The following is an 18602-nucleotide window of genomic DNA, read 5'->3' as shown; positions in this document are numbered from 1 at the left end:
CAAGAAGGTCCTGGGTTCGAGCCCCGTGGCCGGCGAGGGCCTTTCTGTGTGGAGTTTGCATGTTCTCCCCGTGTCCGCGTGGGTTTCCTCCGGGTGCTCCGGTTTCCCCCACAGTCCAAAGACATGCAGGTTAGGTTAACTGGTGACTCTAAATTGAGCGTAGGTGTGAATGTGAGTGTGAATGGTTGTCTGTGTGTATGTGTCAGCCCTGTGATGACCTGGCGACTTGTCCAGGGTGTACCCCGCCTTTCGCCCGTAGTCAGCTGGGATAGGCTCCAGCTTGCCTGCGACCCTGTAGAACAGGATAAAGCGGCTACAGATAATGAGATGAGATGAGATGAGATGAGATGAGAAGAAAAACCCATGAATGAGTAAAATAGGGCAATTCCATTCTGGGTGTGTTCGAAGGATCATGGTTGTATACTGGAGCAAGTCAGTGGATATAGTGGTCCCACTATATAAGCCAAAAGGTTATAAATAGCCTTTGCTTGAGCAACAAAAATGTTCACAAACAGGAAGACAACTCTCTCAACAGAGGCATGATGCAGTTCAACTCATGCTATGTCGCAAACTAGATAATGTCTCATCTTGTGTTTCACAACAATGGACTTACTGCCTTGTGAATTATACGTCATACAGTATCTGGTTTCACATGATTGGCGCGCTGTAGTATTCCATAAAATAGAGTCAGATGGGAATACATGATATCTATTATGGAAGACTGAGTGGGAATGAAAATTTGTTATCTGTGTTATTTTTTACCTCGTACATTAATGGATTTCATATGTGAAAGGGGCTTAAACTGCCCAGAGGTGTGAATGTGAGTGTGAATGGCTGTCTGTTTTCCTGTGTTAGCCACGCAATAGAGGACTTTCACTGATGTCACAGATTTTTGTTTATCATGTAGCGTCCACCATATCGCCGAGCAAACAAAGAAACATATCTCTCTCTCTCTTTCTCTCTCAGCAACATGTTTCAAAAAAGTTGGGACGGGGCAACAAAAGACTGAAAAAGTTGTGTAATTTGGTTAATTGGCAGCAGGTCAGTAACATGATTGGATATAAAAAGAGCATCCCAGAGAGGCGGAGTCTCTCAGAAGTAAAGATGGGGAGGGGTTCACCACTCTGTGAAAGACTGTGTGGGCAAACAGTGGAACAATTTAAGAATAACGTTCCTCAATGTAAAACTGCAAAGAATTTGTGGATCACATCATCTATGGTCATACATGTCAACCTTTGGTCAATCAAACCTGTATAACCAACCTCCAAAATCCGTATTTCCCTTATAAAATCCGTATAAGATGCAAATTAAAATAATTTACCTAAAATTTGAATGATAATTAGCAATGATATATCCCAGTTACTTTTTATTCAATATTAATAACAATAAACCTTCAGAATGAATACAAAGTATTTTTCCAGTCTCACCTGTGAAAGGTAATCCCATGTGATCTCGTTTGGACGGTAAACCTGTTGGTACAGTTAAACGCAGCACATGAATGAGGCATCTTTATTCTCAGCTACTGTCTAGACGCTATACCAGAGACGGTTGAAGAATCTCCACTTTGCCCCATCCAATATGGCGGCGAGGATGACGTATGATTCTACGCAGAAGGCGGCTTCTATGTTAATATGTCTATGACTTCCCGGTTGGCGGGATTCTCGCAGTGCGGTGTGCGCATGATCAAAAGTGGAACGAAGTCTCGCTACCACAAGATAACGCGCGATTTCATAAGACTCTTTACTGGCTGTCTGTGGTGTACAGTACGTTTATCATCGTGGGAATTGATTATAGCTCTAAATAAATATTGAAGGTTTTTTTAAAGAATCCGTATAACTTTATTTGTACGCCCGTATACTACGTTTATTGAATCAAATCCATATAAAATACAGACATTCCATATAGGTTGACATGTATGTATGGTCCATAATATCATTAAAAGATTCAGAGAATCTGGAGAAATCTCTGTATGCAAGAGACAAGGCTGAAAACTGACATTGGATGCCTGTGATCTTCAGGCCCTCAGGAGACACTGCGTTAAAAGCAGACACGGGTCTGTAGTGGAAATCACTGTATGGGCTCAGGAACACTTCAGAAAACCATCGTCTGTGAAAACAGTTCATTACTGCATCCACAAATGCAAGTTAAAACCAGATATAAACAATATCCAGAAACCCCGCCACCTTCTCTGGGCCCGAGCTCTTTTATGATGGACTGAGGCAAAGTGGAAAACTGTCCCGAGGTCTGATGAATCAAAAGCAGAAATTCTTTTTAGAAATCATGGACACCACATCCTCCAGGCTAAAGAGGAGAGGGACCATCCGGCTTGTTATCAGTGTACAGTTCAAAAGCCAGCATCTGTGATGGTATGAGGGGGCATTAGTGTACATGACATGGGTAGCTTGTACATCTGGGAAGGCATCATTAATGCTGAATGATATAAATACGTTTCAGAGCAATATGCTGCCATCCAGACAAAATCTTTTTCAGTGAAGGCCTTCCTTCTTTCAGCAAGACAACGCCAAACCGCTTTCTGCACATATTAAAACTGCATGGCTCTATAGTAAAAGAGTCCGGGTGCTAAACTGGCCTGCCTGCAGTCCAGACCTGCCTCCCATTTAAAACATTTGGTACATTATGAAGTGCAAAATATGACAAAGGAGACTGTCAACTGTTGAGCAACTGAAATTGTATATCAGGCAAGAATGGGACAACATTTCTCTTTCAAAACTACAGCAGTTGGTCTCCTCAGTTCCCAAACATTTACAGAGTGTTGTTAAAAGTAGAGGTGATGCAACACAGTGGTAATCACGCCCCTGTCCCAACTTTTCTGAAATGTGTTGCTAACATCAAATTCAAAATGAGCATATATATTAAAAAAAAAACAATAAAATTTCTCAGTTTCAACATTTGATATGTTGTCTTTGTACTATTTTCAATGAAACTTAGGGTTTCCATGATTTGCAAATTATCGCATTCTGTTTTAATTTACAGTTTATAAATCATCCCAAATTTATGGAATTGGGGTTGTAATTCTTCCTCACTTACGGTGGTGAAGAAATTGGCAGCCATTTTGCTGAATCGCTTGAGGTGAGTATCGAGAAATAATCTGAATTTCACGACCAATCGGTGCACACGATTTCCTAAAATAATTTCTGTATTTATATTCAAATTATTTGACATGTTTCTGAGTGGAATTTTCCTTTAAACAGTACTCTGAAGCTCTTCCATTATGCTTTCATGCAATCCACAATACCATCCTTCTACCTCTGACATTAAAACAGGCCTGTCAGTATAGATTAATTTGACAGAGTTTTATTATGTATTACTCAGCGTATCAGATGCTCGCTGGCCGTACTGTGAAAATTCTCCATGCAGACGCTCATTGAAGTTTCCAAATCTGTCATTGCTTAATTCTTGAATATTTTCTATCATGAATACTGTTAGGGTTTTGCTGGGATTCGAACCTGGTTCGTTGGTGTGATAATCCAGCAAACCCCCACTAGGCCACCAGGGGGATGACTCAAATGCAGAGGCGTGAGGCGGAAGTAGAAAAAGAATCAAAAGGTTTATTTAAACTATATACACTATATACAGGGCAAAACAAAAGACAAAAAAAACCAAAGAGTATAATCCAAAAGAAAAGCAAAGTGCAAAAATTCAAAAGCTAAGAAGATCAAAAAAACACAGTACAAAGGAAACTGGAGATAAACATAACAGCACAAAGACTCCGTGACAAGAGGACTGAACTCAGGGGTATAAATAGACAAACTAATTAAGGACACAGGTGAAGATAATTAGGCAATTAACAAAAACACAAAACACAGGAACAGTGGCGGCCTCTAGAGGCCAAAATAAACACGACATGAAAAGGAAATAACAGCGGCCTCTAGAGGCCAAAACAGTCCTAGTCCTAACAGGACCCCCCCCTCTAGGAGCGTCTCCTGACGTTCCCAGGGCGATCCGGATGGGCCGAATGGAAGTCCCGACATAGTTCTTTATCAAGGACATCCCGAGCAGGAACCCAGCAGCGCTCCTCAGGACCATAGCCCTCCCAGTCCACCAGATATTGCAACCCGCCGCGGACCCGGCGGGAGTCAAGCAGGCGATTCACAGTGAACACAGTCTGCCCCTGGAAGATGCGGGGGGGTGGGGGGTTCCTAGGGGCAGGGGCATACGTAGACGTCAGTACGGGCCGTAACAGGGAAACATGGAAAGTGGGGTTGATCCTCAGAGTCCGGGGCAACTGGAGCCGGTAGGAGACAGGGTTCACCCTGCGCACCACCTTGAAGGGGCCAATGTAGCGAGGAGCAAGCTTGCGGTTCTCCACCCGCAGTGGAAGGTCCTTAGTGGACAGCCAAACACGCTGCCCAGGGCGGAAAGCGTGTGCAGGTCTTCTATGGCGGTTGGCCTGAGTCTGGTTGGTTCTGGAGGTCTGTATGAGGGTCTTCCTGACCTTGCTCCAGGTCTTGCGACACCGTCTCACATATTGGTTGACCGAGGGCACCCCCGCGTCCTCCTCCTGGTCCGGGAACAGAGGTGGCTGGAACCCGAATTGGCACTGGAATGGCGACAGCTTGGTGGCCGATGACTGCAGGGTGTTGTGGGCGTACTCCGCCCATGGCAGCCAGGTGCTCCACGATGTCGGGTTATCCATAGCCAGGCCTCGCAGGGTGGTTTCCAGGTCCTGGTTGAGCCTCTCCGTCTGACCATTGGACTGTGGGTGAAACCCAGAGGAGAGGCTGGCAGTGGCTCCGATGACCTTGCAGAACCCGTGCCACACTCGGGAGGAGAACTGGGGCCCTCGGTCTGAGACGATGTCCTGTGGAAGACCAAAGACTCGGAAGACATGATTAAACAAAAGTTTCGCAGTTTCAAGAGCAGAGGGGAGTTTGCACAGTGGTATGAAGCGGCAGGCCTTGGAGAATCTGTCAACTAAGACCAAAATGACCGTGTTACCTTGTGACTCAGGGAGACCCGTGATAAAGTCGACTGCCACGTGGGACCAGGGACGCCGGGGAATGGTCAGAGGATGCAGGAGACCCTGGGGACGCTGTCGTGGGTTCTTGGTTCTGGTGCAAACCTCACAGGACAGGACAAATGACCTTACTTCCTGCTCCATGTTAGGCCACCAGAAGCGTCTTTTCAGGAAGTCCAGGGTCCTCCGAGCTCCCGGGTGGGCGGTGAGAGGGGAAGAGTGACCCCACTGGAGAACCTTGGCCCGGGCTTGATGTGGGACGTACAAGAGGCCTGGTGGCCCCGTCCCAGGACCGGGGTCCTGGCGTTGGGCTCGTCGGACAGCCTCCTCAATACCCCAGCGGACAGGGGCCACAATCCGGGACACAGGGATAATAGGCCCGACTTCATTCTCCCTGTTAGTGGCAGAGAACAGTCTGGACAGTGCGTCAGGTTTGGTGTTCTTGGAGCCGGGGCGGTATGAGAGGGTGAAGTCAAACCGACTGAAAAACAGGGCCCACCTAGCCTGTCGAGGGTTCAGTCTCTTGGCTTGCTGGAGGTACTCCAGGTTCTTGTGGTCAGTCCAAACCAGGAATGGATGTTGTGCTCCCTCCAGCCAGTGCCTCCACTCCTCAAGGGCCAGTTTGACCGCTAGCAGTTCTCGATCCCCCACATCGTACCGGGACTCAGCAGGACTCAGGCGGTGGGAGAAGTAAGCGCAGGGGTGCAGCTTTCCTTCCGAACGTTGAGAGAGCACCGCGCCGACACCACTGTCCGAGGCGTCCACCTCCACGATGAATGGTTGGGAGGTGTCCGGGAGAACCAGAATGGGTGCCGTGCAGAAGCGGTCCTTGAGGTCTTTGAACGCCTTTTCTGCCTGAGGAGACCAGCCATAAGATCCACCTGTCCCTTTGGTGAGGTCTGACATGGGTGCTGCCACAGAACTGAAGTTCCTGATGAACTTGCGGTAGAAGTTAGCGAATCCTAAGAACCGCTGAACCTCCTTAACGGACTTGGGAGTAGGCCAATCCCGGACGGCCAGGGTCTTGGCAGGGTCCATTTGGAGTTGGCCTGTCCGTACAATAAATCCCAGAAAGGAGACCTCGGGAACATGAAATTCGCATTTCTGGGCCTTGGCGAACAGATTGTTCTGTAGCAGCCTCTGGAGAACCTGGCGGACATGGTGGCGGTGCTCCTGCACGGTCTTGGAAAAGATAAGGATGTCGTCGAGGTAGACAAAAACGTATAGGTTAATCATGTCCCTTAAGACGTCGTTGATTAGGGCCTGAAAAACAGCTGGTGCGTTGGTGAGTCCGAAGGGCATCACCTGGTATTCGTAGTGCCCAGACGGGGTGTTAAAGGCAGTCTTCCACTCGTCTCCCTGTCGGATACGGATGAGGTGGTATGCGTTCCGTAGGTCCAACTTGGTGAAGACGGTGGCGCCTTGGAGCAGGTCGAAAGCTGTGGACATCAGCGGAAGGGGATATCGGTTGCGCACAGTGATCTTATTCAGGCCCCTGTAATCAATACATGGTCGGAGCCCCCCATCCTTCTTGCCGACAAAGAAGAAGCCGGCTCCAGCAGGTGAAGTGGAGGGTCGAATAAACCCAGAGACCAGGGCATCTTTGAGGTATTCCTCCATGGCCTTGCGTTCTGGCTGAGAGAGTGAAAACAGTCTGCCACGAGGAGGGGTAGTCCCAGGAAGCAAGTCGATGGCACAGTCGTAGGCCCGGTGCGGAGGAAGAACGGCGGCCCTGCTCTTGCTGAATACCTCCTTGAGATCCCAGTACTCTGTGGGAACTTGAGATAACTCGGTGAGATCAGGGGGCTCGGCAGGAGACACAGGAGAGCTAGAGAGCAGACAAGAGGCATGGCATGCAGGGCCCCATTCCACAACCTGGCTTGTTACCCAGTCTATGCGAGGGTTGTGGCGAGTAAGCCAAGGAAGGCCTAGAATAACTGGGAACTCAGGTGAAGGAATCAGGTGCAGGGATATTTCTTCCTTGTGACCTTGAGACTGGAGGAAGACTGGAGAAGTAACTTGAGTGACTCTTCCATCACCTAACGCTTGGCCATCGAGGGCAGACACAGACAGAGGGACTTCAAGAGGTGCAGTAGGTATATTGATGCTTTGGGCGAAGTGAATATCCATAAAGTTCCCAGCCGCCCCTGAGTCTAACAAAGCTTGACAAGAGTGGACAGACTCACCCCAGGAGATGGAGACCGGGATGTAGATTCCTTGGCCAGGGAGTCCGGGAGAGAGGGTAGGCCCCGTCACAACCCTCCCTCGGCTGGACGGGGCGGTCCTTTTCCCAAGAGATCGGGACATGATGCTCGGAAGTGACCAGGCTTGCCACAGTAGATGCAGCACTTATCCCTCCTTCTGCGCTCTCTCTCAGATACGGAGAGGCGAGTACGACCCACTTGCATGGGTTCTGGACAGTCAATGAAGGAGGTAGATGGTTTCCAGGTAGAGGTAGGGAGGCTGGGGGGGCTCAAGGCTTGGTGGCGTTCTCTCATCCTGTTGTCCAGACGAATAGCATGTGAGATGAGGGTTTCGAGGTCACTTGGGCATCCAATAGAGGCCAGACCGTCCTTGATGGGGTCAGACAGACCATGGTGGAAGGCTGACACCAGAGCAGTCTCGTTCCATCCACTTACTGCTGCGAGTGTTCGGAACGAGATGGCGTAATCTGCGACGCTTCCTCCTTGCCGGATGGACATGAGCTTTCGGGCTGCGTCGGTACTGATGTCTGCCTGATCGAAGACCCGAAGCATCTCTTCAGAAAACAGCTGGAAATCAAAGCACTCAGGTCCCTGTCTTTGCCAGATAGCAGTAGCCCAGGCTCGCGCCTTACCAGCTAATAAGGTGATCACAAAGGCAATCTTGCGGCGATCCGTAGTGTAGGTGGTAGGCTGAAGCTCAAAGGTGAGTTGACACTGGGTAAGGAACTCTCGGCACTCACTGTGCTTGCCGTCATACCTCTGTGGTGCAGGAAGGCTGGGTTCGCGAGGTGAAGAAGGCAGCATTGCAGGAGGCACTGGAGCAGGAGTGGGAGCTGGATCAGGAGCAGGAACTGGATCAGGAGCAGGAGATGCAGGCAGAGATGTCAGCTGTGCCAGGGTTTTCCCAATTTGCTGAAGCAGTTCCTCGTGGCGAGCGAGGGCCTCACGTTGGCTGGTGAGCGTACGTCCATGAGCGTCCATGGTCGCTCCGAAGCGTGTCAAAGCTGCCATAATTCCCTGAAGGTTGGCCGGGTAGACAGTTGAAGCAGCCTCTGCTGAGTCGGTCATGACGGAGTCTTTCTGTTAGGGTTTTGCTGGGATTCGAACCTGGTTCGTTGGTGTGATAATCCAGCAAACCCCCACTAGGCCACCAGGGGGATGACTCAAATGCAGAGGCGTGAGGCGGAAGTAGAAAAAGAATCAAAAGGTTTATTTAAACTATATACACTATATACAGGGCAAAACAAAAGACAAAAAAAACCAAAGAGTATAATCCAAAAGAAAAGCAAAGTGCAAAAATTCAAAAGCTAAGAAGATCAAAAAAACACAGTACAAAGGAAACTGGAGATAAACATAACAGCACAAAGACTCCGTGACAAGAGGACTGAACTCAGGGGTATAAATAGACAAACTAATTAAGGACACAGGTGAAGATAATTAGGCAATTAACAAAAACACAAAACACAGGAACAGTGGCGGCCTCTAGAGGCCAAAATAAACACGACATGAAAAGGAAATAACAGCGGCCTCTAGAGGCCAAAACAGTCCTAGTCCTAACAGAATACTATCAATAAAAAGCGTATAATCTCTGCTTTCCAAAGAAATGTATCTGGTTAAGATCTGTTCAGTGCTTTGGGAGTAACGGCAGGTTGAAGTCGGTACAACAGAGTAAAAACTCTGCTCGCGGGACGTCGGGAAACTGCCGGTGCTTTTCTTTTTGAGTCACGGGAAAGCGGTCAGGCTCTCTCTCTCTCTCTCTCTCTCTCTCTCTCTCTCCTGATCGGTTTCCCACTGGATTACTCGTCAATATCAATCAGATCACTTTTATAGGGATGTTCTCTCGCTCTCACTGTTTCTGATGAAGGATTCAGCAACATTTTCCCTCTGCTAGTTTTGATGTTCTGATTCACGGGAAACTTTGAAGTGAGTTTTCAGAGCTTTACCTACTTATTTTTTAGAATCAAACTGATTCCTGTAAATAAATCACTATTTTAGAATATAACTGGAGTTGTTTTGATGAAAAATATTGAGATCTTAGTGGTCGGAATGAGATTTTAAAAAACTGAAAGTCAGAAACGCGAGTGTCGATTTCAGTTGAGTTAATGTGAATTGTTTATTGGATGCGGATCAGACAGTTTTTCGAGGTTCGCCTTGAAAGCTGTGAATAGTAATCAAAACAATCATTTATATTCTTTCATATAAACACTAGTAGGCCCGACTTTTGACAAATACAAAGCCCTACAGAGCACAAACAGGGGATTAGAATGTTTCATCCTGGTGCCCTGTGTCTGGTTGGAGTCTCATCACATCGCTCCTGTGGACAGTTGAAAGTCACACTTGGAAGACGCTCTGGACTCTTACAGTGATGCTTTTATGGCTGAGGACTACAGTTGACTTGCTAACTTTAGGACTGCAGTTGTCATGAACAGTTTTGCACTCAAGTTTCCATCAATGAAGAGTTTATAACATCAACGAAACAGACTTCATGTTAAAACTGTTAATGTTAGTCATGTTGTCCGTTATTATCTAAATGAGGATGGGTTCCCTTTTGAGTCTGGTTCCTCTCGAGGTTTCTTCCTCATGTTGTCTGAGGGAGTTTTTCCTCGCCACCATCGCCACAGGCTTGCTCATTGGGGATAGATTAGGAATAAAATTAGCTCATGTTTAAAGTCATTCAAATTCTATAAAGCTGCTTTGCGACAATGTCTATTGTTAAAAGTGCTATACAAATAAACTTGACTTAATTAGAAAGAATCTTTTATTACTTTTTTATCGAGTGTACCAATTTAGCGTTTTTACCTAACTTGCATAATTGGTTTTTACTCATTTTTCAAACTTTGTATTTAGTATACAACCATCTATGTTCCTGCCAATTTCCATGTAAATATCTTGAAAAATAGAAAAGTTATAAAGAAAAAAACATTTGATCTCATTGGTTAATGAGGCCCATTTTGGATCATGTGATCCTCAAACAGAATATTACGGCAGTTTTGTAAAAATTTAAGCTGTTTCTTCAATCTTTGATTTGTAATATCTCAAGAACGGATAAACACATTTTAATTCTGGAAAAGGTCTGCATTCAATTCTGAATTCAATGAGAGCAGTTTCAAGCAATTTGGATTGAATTTGAATTTTCACGTGATATGCCTCGTATAAGGCTTACAGAGGTGGACAGTAACGAAGTACATTTACTTGAGTACTGTACTTAAGTACACTTTTTGAGTATCTGTACTTTACTTGAGTATATTTTTTTGGAAACTTATGACTTTAACTTCACTCCATTTGAAAGACAAATATCGTACTTTTTACTCCACGACATTTCGATCAAGGTCCTCGTTACTCGTTACTATGACGCAGCTTTGAAAGTGGATGCGTTTTTCTTTTCTTTTCTAAAACGTGATTGTTTTTTTCGCAGGTGACACTGAGACAGCCGATCAGTAATGATGAGGGTCACGTCACGTCCATAGACTGTATAAAATCAAGTTCAGTGATTTCTCAGCAGTGTTATTTGAACACGATCAGTTGATGGCAGAATGGAAGGAGGCGAATGTGTGTGCAATTCTGAAGAATGCACACACCCATGGCTTTACCTAGAACCCATGTTTCAGGTTTCTGAAAGGATTAACGATTCGTTTCGTTTTAAATGTTTGTTTGGTTTGCTGAAAATTAACCACATCACGGCCTACAAAAACTCACCTGCAGAAGCATGTTGAGGTATCTAAACGTTTTATTCCAAGAGAAAGCTTGTAATGAAGTTGTCTGTGCTTTTAGAGCTAGCGATAACATTGCAATAGCTATGCAGTCTGGTTAGTCAAATGACTTTCTATGGATTTGCCCACCAAGTCGCCATAGGCTTGTCAACAGCTAACGATGACGCATAGCTAGTTAACTTGGACACTGTTAGTTAGCATGTAAAAACGGAGTTACACTAACATGAATAATGTTAAGTCCTTTCAGAAATATCTGATCTCATTATCTGTAGCCGCTTTATCCTGTTCTACAGGGTCGCAGGCGAGCTGGAGCCTATCCCAGCTGACTACAGGCGAAAGGCGGGGTACACCCTGGACAAGTCGCCAGGTCATCACAGGGCTGACACATAGACACAGACAACCATTCACACTCACATTCACACCTACGCTCAATTTATGGCCCTTTTCCACTACCCTTTTTCAGCTCACTTCAGCTCGCTTCAGCTCACTTCAGCCCGACACGGCTCGCGTTTCGACTACCAAAAACCAGCACGACTCAGCTCGCTTCAGCCCTGCTTAGCCCCTAAAACTCGCACGGTTTTGGAGTGGGGCTGAAGTGAGCCAAAGCGAGCCGAGTGAGGCTGGGGGCGTGAGCAGACACTCCCCTGTGCACTGATTGGTGAGGAGGAGTGTCCTCACATGCCCACACACGCCCCGCAAGCACGCTGGGATCTGTAAACACCGTAAACCCGGAAGAATAATAATTACGAATTACGAGAATTTCTGAAGCCTTATGCGCCTCGCCTCATCTATACGCTCTTGCCAGTATCTGTCCGCGTTGTCGGTGACAACAAGCCACAGAACCAAGACCAGCAACACTAACGACTCCATGTCCTCCATGTTTATTGTTTACTATTCGGGTTGTGAGACTACCACTTAAAAGATCACTGATGTCACTGTTTGCGCTGCTTAACGACATCACCTGACGTCCACCCACTTTCGCTAACTCCACCCAATGTGTCCACCCACTTCCAGCCAGCACGGTTCAGCGCGGTTGTAGTCGAAACGCAACTCCAACAGCCCCGCTCAGCCCGACTCAGCACGGCACGGCTCAGCCCGACTCAGCCGCGTTTGTAGTGGAAAAGCGGCATTAGAGTCACCAGTTAACCTAACCTGCATGTCTTTGGACTGTCGGGGAAACCGGAGCACCCGGAGGAAACCCACGCGGACACGGGGAGAACATGCAAACTCCGCACAGAAAGGCCCTCGCCGGCCACGGGGCTCGAACCCGGACCTTCACCGTGCCGCCTTTTTAATGCTTAAGTATTTTAAAAGCAAGTACTTTAACTTAAGTAAAAACTTTCACTTGTATCAGAGTAACATGTGACCAGCGGGATGTGCACTTTGACTAAAGTAATAAAGTTGGCCACGTTGTTCACCTCTGAAGGATCACGAGTGTTTAGAAATGTTCCAACATGGCAACCCTGATCTCCGTGCTGTGCGCGAGCTCCTAACTTGGAGCCTGCTATTTTTCTGCGCGTGCTGGAGTGGGCGGGGCTTCAAGCCCACAGCCCTGACCAAAACAAGGAAAGGACGAGCGAAAACAGCGCTGACAGGTCGCCATGGTAACCGGCCAATCTCTATACTAGTGCACTCAACAGTAGTGTGAAATAGACTTCGCGCAGTGGGGGTGATGCCTGATGGGTGGTGCACTCTGCAGGAAAGTAGACTAGTAGTAAACAGATTGTAGGCGAAGCCATTAGAACCGTGAGCCGACATTAGAGTGGAACAGAAGTGGCTTCAGACCCGAAACAGAGGTTCAGTGATGTCATAAGCATCAGGGGGAAAGCGCCCTGGACGTCCTGGAAGGTAACAGGTAAGAGTTTGGAGCCTTTTTGGTGTTAAATATTAGAGTGTAGTTTTGTCTGAAGTGAGTGTTTGTGCGCTTGAAGAGGCTGTGAGCAGCTGGACTGGAGTGTGCTGCTTCCAGTGCAACAGGAAGCTTAAAAGTAAAAACACAACAAACTCACGCTTTCTGTTTAATTGTGTTGCACTTCTGCCAGAAAGTTGAACTGACCTTGGCAGTTCTGTCCTGTGTGTTGTGTTGCTGCTCCTGTAATCAGATCTCAGCTTTACTTTCTGTTGAGCTTCAATAACCTGCATCCTGTGTGTGGCATTATAATTATAATTATTTATTTTATGACATGCATTTGGTGCTCCAGGAAAGTCAGCGTTCAGGCATGGAGAGAGATATTAGACCTTTCTCACCTTTCTAACCAGCTAGACTGCCTTTCAGATTTTTCAAGTGTAGGTCATAAACAGAATTTTTAATTATTTTTGTTTAGCAGACCGAAAACTACTCAATTCGAATCGCAGACTTCCAATTTTATTTGTTTTTTTTTAAATAGAACAATTAATGAATTTATCTCAACGTGGTTAGCGCTGTCGCCTCACAGCAAGAAGGTCCTGGGTTCGAGCCCCGGGGCCGGCGAGGGCCTTTCTGTGTGGAGTTTGCATGTTCTCCCCGTGTCCGCGTGGGTTTCCTCCGGGTGCTCCGGTTTCCCCCACAGTCCAAAGACATGCAGGTTAGGTTAACTGGTGACTCTAAATTGACCGTAGGTGTGAATGTGAGTGTGAATGGTTGTCTGTGTCTATGTGTCAGCCCTGTGATGACCTGGCGACTTGTCCAGGGTGTACCCCGCCTTTCGCCCTTAGTCAGCTGGGATAGGCTCCAGCTTGCCTGCGACCCTGTAGAAGGATAAAGCGGCTAGAGATAATGAATGAATGAATGAATGAATGAATCTCAACGTGGCCCAAAATTCTCCGCTATTTTTTTCCTGCTTCACCATGACCCAATACAAGATACTAACTAAATCATGTGCCACAATGGGCTTTCCCTGTTCGCGCAAGGTACTGTGGGATACAAATTTGAAACAGGAGAAAAAAATGGAGGACGTGAGCGTGCGAATGAAACGTGAAAGACTGACTACAGTAACAGGAAGAAAAGATGTTATGTTATATACGAAGGAAAGGAAACGCAGGACCAAACTAATAAATATGGGCGCTTAGCGAGCACCTCGGTGTGATCAGCTGTTCGTTTAGCGACAGAATGATGGAACTGTCAGTGCACGCTCAAAGGGAAACCTGTAGATGAGCACACGGACTTCCTCTGTCTGCTTGACTGCGCAAAGCGAGCGATTTCATGCACATTATTTGCTTTAATCCCCTCAAATTAAATAACTTCCCAGCCACAGAACGGCCTGATATTTTGTGAGATATTAGAGAAATAAACATCTATCACAATGACCACATTTCAGACGGAACTAAATTTCACCGATTTTATGAAATCGAAAGGCCGTCTCGCTTTAACCAAACGACAACAAACAAAAAACAAAATCCAGAATGGCAAAACAACACACACATGGGTGTTCAGGACTGTGTACAAATCTGAGGCACATGCAAAGAAATCCTGTCAAGCTAAGATGGCTTAAAAAATAATGAAATTAAAGGAGAACTGAAGGCAAATTTTTTATTATCAAAATTCTATTTATCTCATTTTATTAAATATAGGAACGCATTTTTGATCGCTATTTTGTCGCTGCTATAGCAAGTTCTGAGTGTTTGAAATATGCTCTGTAATATATCAGTCCATATGTCAAAGCAATGGCTGTAAACGAGATTCGTTGAGACCTGTGCGAGACATCGTAGGACGGAAGTAAAACGTACAGCGGAAATCAAAGTGACCGACATCTGCCAACATTGTCAAAAGACGCGTGCGCCCTCTTTCGAACGCTGATGTGATCAAGCCGGAAGTTTTGTTTGTTTTGATAGCAATCAGGAAAGTTTGAAAAAAGTAGGCAGTAATCATTATTTAAACTCGTTTTTGTGCAATACTTCGTTTGGAAAACAGTTTTCAAAATGGCGGCACTGACACCTGGCTGACACTTCACGTTTCAAAGTCTCGCACAAGTCTCGTGAAGATCGCGCGGATAAGCGACGCCTGCCGTGGACCAAACGAACTAAATTCAACACGGCTAAAAACCAAATAGGCCGGTAAGTATAATATTTAATTGCAATTAGTTGCCAATACGAGTCACGATATAAGGTTACTAAAACCCAAAACGTAATTGAATAACACGTTAATTAAGAAATAAAGCAAGTTTAAAAATGACTTCAGTTCTCCTTTCAATGTTTCTGTATTAAAACAACAGCAACAACAAAGAGAAGTAAACTGTAATAACAAATTAAAAAAAACCCATCATAGTCTCAAGACCGGGTTGTGCAGTTTTGTAAGGAAGTGAATGAGCTGCAATTTTACTGAGCACCTTGCACAAACAGCCACACTCACACTTCTTCTCCAGATCATCTATGAGGGTACGTCACAAAGTCCCGGCCTCACCCAGACAACGCCACAGGGGAGAAATTGTTCTCGTATTTTTATTTTTCAACATATTCTCCTTTAACTTCAGTGCACTCGCTCCACCGATGTTCAAGCTTTGCTATCTCTTTGCTAAAGAAGGTCATATCTTGAGCCTCCAGATCCTCCTGAACAGCATGGATGACTTCATTATCACTCTGAAAATGGCGCCCACACAAGTTTAAGAAACCGATAGGAGCCAGACGGTGCCAGGTCGGGTGAGTAAGGTGGACAGGGCAACCATGTTAGCTATGTTAGGCTGCTTCTGCCCCTGCCACCGGTGCTGTATGGACGGGCGCATTGTCCTGGAGCAACATCACGCCAGCTCTTTCCTCTCCTTTTTTTCTTCTTTGATTGCTTCTTTCATTTGAGTTTTTGTAGACAGTGATATAAGGCTTTATAGTATACAGTTATTCCCCAAAATGGGAGTTAATTACGCCCCTTGTTTCAGGGTGAGGCTGAGAAGTCCCCTCGTATCATAATGTTTGTTCTCTGAAAAGTGGTCTCTTATGCCGGGATCAGACGACATGATATTTTTGAGCCTGAAATCATCATTCATGTTCTTTCCTATCATCGGGGCGAGAGGAGAGTCAAGAAATTGTCGATCATTGCTCTAAAGAAGAACATCGTAGGAGTTGTCAAACCAGGCGAGAAATTATAAAAAATTCTGATAGGCTTGATGTTTGGTTGGGGTTTCATGGGGCGTCCGAGATGCCACATCATTGTTCTTTGATTATGTCACACTACGAGGCCTGTTCGTTGTTCCTGACATTCATGCTGTAAATTTGTCAGCTATGATAAAATTGGGCTGAATTCCTGTAGTCTGATCTCAGCATGATGTAATATCCTGCTTTTTTCTCATCTCATCTCATTATCTGTAGCCGCTTTATCCTGTACAGGGTCGCAGGCAAGCTGGAGCCTATCCCAGCTGACTACGGGCGAAAGGCGGGGTACACCCTGGACAAGTCGCCAGGTCATCACAGGGCTGACACATAGACACAGACAACCATTCACACTCACATTCACACCTACGCTCAATTTAGAGTCACCAGTTAACCTAACCTGCATGTCTTTGGACTGTGGGGGAAACCGGAGCACCCGGAGGAAACCCATGCGGACACGGGGAGAACATGCAAACTCCGCACAGAAAGGCCCTCGCCAGCCCCGGGGCTCGAACCCGGACCTTCTTGCTGTGAGGCGACAGCGCTAACCACTACACCACCGTGCCGCCCCGGCATAATATTTAAAGTCATAAAATAATTACCTATAACAAAGCGTGGACTTAAAAATAACTTGTCTAAGACCTTTGGATGTTTGGAAATTATGGATATTTGTAATTTGTGCAGTGTAAGCAATCACAGGATAACTCCTTCTGATTTGTGGTGGACGGTAGATCTGAGATGACCGCCGTTACCTTCGTTAAGCGTCTCTGCCCTTCTGGCCTTTCTCACAGCTTTTCTCTATACCCTGCAGCTGCGCTGTCCTGGGGGGAGAACATGGATCCTCCGTCTGAGACTGACCAAATGACCTCTGACCTCCTGAACCGGACTGATCCGCTTTCTCAGGATGTGCACCAACCCACTGAGAAAGCTGCACCTGCACACACAGGTATGGTTTGGTCTTTTTTGTATTATTATTATTAATTTTTAAAATTGCTCTGCAGAACATGCTTGGTTATTTATTTATTCTTCAATACAATCCATCTGTTCAAATACATCACGTAATGCAAACATGTACCATTATTAACTTTTGTGTAAAACCATTTCAACACCTTTAAGTCAACTGAATTTAGGTTAGGACTGTCATAAATAATATAGTATGACTATAAAGGTTAAATAATAATTATAACAATTACAACAATTAGGCTCAGTGGCACAAGAATAGTCACTGAATTAAAAAAAAAAGTCATAGAGTCCCATCTTTAACACAGCTTCATTGATGTGACGCACTGACTGGTGAGTAAATGAGGTTTTCTGTAGGAAAAGATCCGGAGCTGGTCAGAGCTGTCAGTCAAATAGCGTCTTTATGAAAGCAGTTCTTGGGCGTGTTTATGGGCCAAACGTACCAGACTGTTTAGAGAAGCGAGGGGTCTGAATTACCTTTTTTTTTTTTTTTTTTAAACTAGTAACAAAAACAACAATAATAATAATTAGTGTAAATACGCAGGTGATTATAGAAAATCATGTGCGCTGATTGGTTGAGAAATTCGGACCATTTCTCGATAATCACCTCGAGCGGCTCGGCAAAATGGCGGCCGATCGCTTCGTCACCGTAAGTGAGGAAGAATTACAAATGATGAAAGAAACTGCTGTTCCTAAAAGCACTAAAGATGCTCCGAAGTTTAGTCTAAAGCTATTCAAAGGGAAGGTGGAATTGTGATTTATTTTATCCATTTCAAAACAAAGTATTTTATGTGACTCGGCGTAGATAAGTGACACAAGTCTGCGCTGCAAAGTTATTATTAGGCGTATCAGACGCTCGCTGGCCGTGCTGTGAAAATTCTCCATGCAGACGCTCATCTAAGTTTCCAAACCTGTCATTGCTTAACTCCTTGAATATCTTCTATCGTGAATACTATCATTAAAAGCTTATAATCTCTGCTTTCCAAAGAAATGTATCTGGTTAAGATCTGTTCAGTGCTTTGGGAGTAGCGGCAGGTTGAAGTCGGTACAACAGAGTAAAAACTCTGCTCGCTGGACGTCGGGAAACTGCCAGTGCTTTTCTTTTTGAGTCACGGGAAAGCGGTCAGGCTCTCTCTCTCTCTCTCTCTCTCTCTCTCTCTCTCTCTCTCCTGATCGGTTTCCCACTGGATTACTCGTCAATATCAATCAGATCACTTTTATAGGGATGTTCTCTCGCTCTCACTGTTTCTGATGAAGGATTCAGCAACATTTTCCCTCTGCTAGTTTTGATGTCCTGATTCACGGGAGACTTTGAAGTGAGTTTTCATAGCTTTACCTACTTATTTTTTCAAATCAAACTGATTTCATGTGAATAAATCACTATTTTAGAATATAACTGGAGTTGTTTTGATGAAAAATATTGAGATCTTAGTGGTCGGAATGAGATTTTAAAAAACCGGAAGTCAGAAACGCGAGTGTCAATTTCAGTTCAGTTAATGTGAATTGTTTATTGGATGCGGATCAGACAGTTTTTTTTTTTTCCAGGTTCGCCTTGAAAGCTGTGAATATTAATCGAAATGATCATTTATATTCTTTCATATAAACACTAGTAGGCTCTACTTTTGAGAAATACAAAGACCTACAGAGCACAAAGAGGGGATTTAAAATAATCTTTTATTACTTTTTATCCCC

At 45.4% G+C, this 18602-nt stretch overlaps 1 protein-coding gene across 2 annotated transcripts in view; it reads left to right on the top strand.

Moving 5' to 3' along the window:
- The first annotated feature begins 12430 nt into the window (after positions 1 to 12430).
- The window catches only part of slc2a12 (solute carrier family 2 member 12), a 32644-nt gene continuing 26472 nt past the window's right edge, over positions 12431 to 18602 (top strand). For both annotated transcript variants that reach the window (XM_060938527.1, XM_060938526.1), the window contains exons 1-2: positions 12431 to 12747; positions 16762 to 16896. In XM_060938527.1, the coding sequence (XP_060794510.1) occupies positions 16785 to 16896 (112 nt within the window). In that variant the 5' untranslated portion in view covers positions 12431 to 12747; positions 16762 to 16784. The remainder of the gene's footprint in view (positions 12748 to 16761; positions 16897 to 18602) is intronic.

Source organism: Neoarius graeffei, chromosome 13, assembly GCF_027579695.1.
Source record: "Neoarius graeffei isolate fNeoGra1 chromosome 13, fNeoGra1.pri, whole genome shotgun sequence".
Taxonomy (NCBI): Eukaryota; Metazoa; Chordata; class Actinopteri; order Siluriformes; family Ariidae; genus Neoarius; species Neoarius graeffei.
The sequence above is the reverse complement of the archived record's forward strand: the minus strand, read 5'-3'. Positions and strand labels throughout refer to the sequence as shown.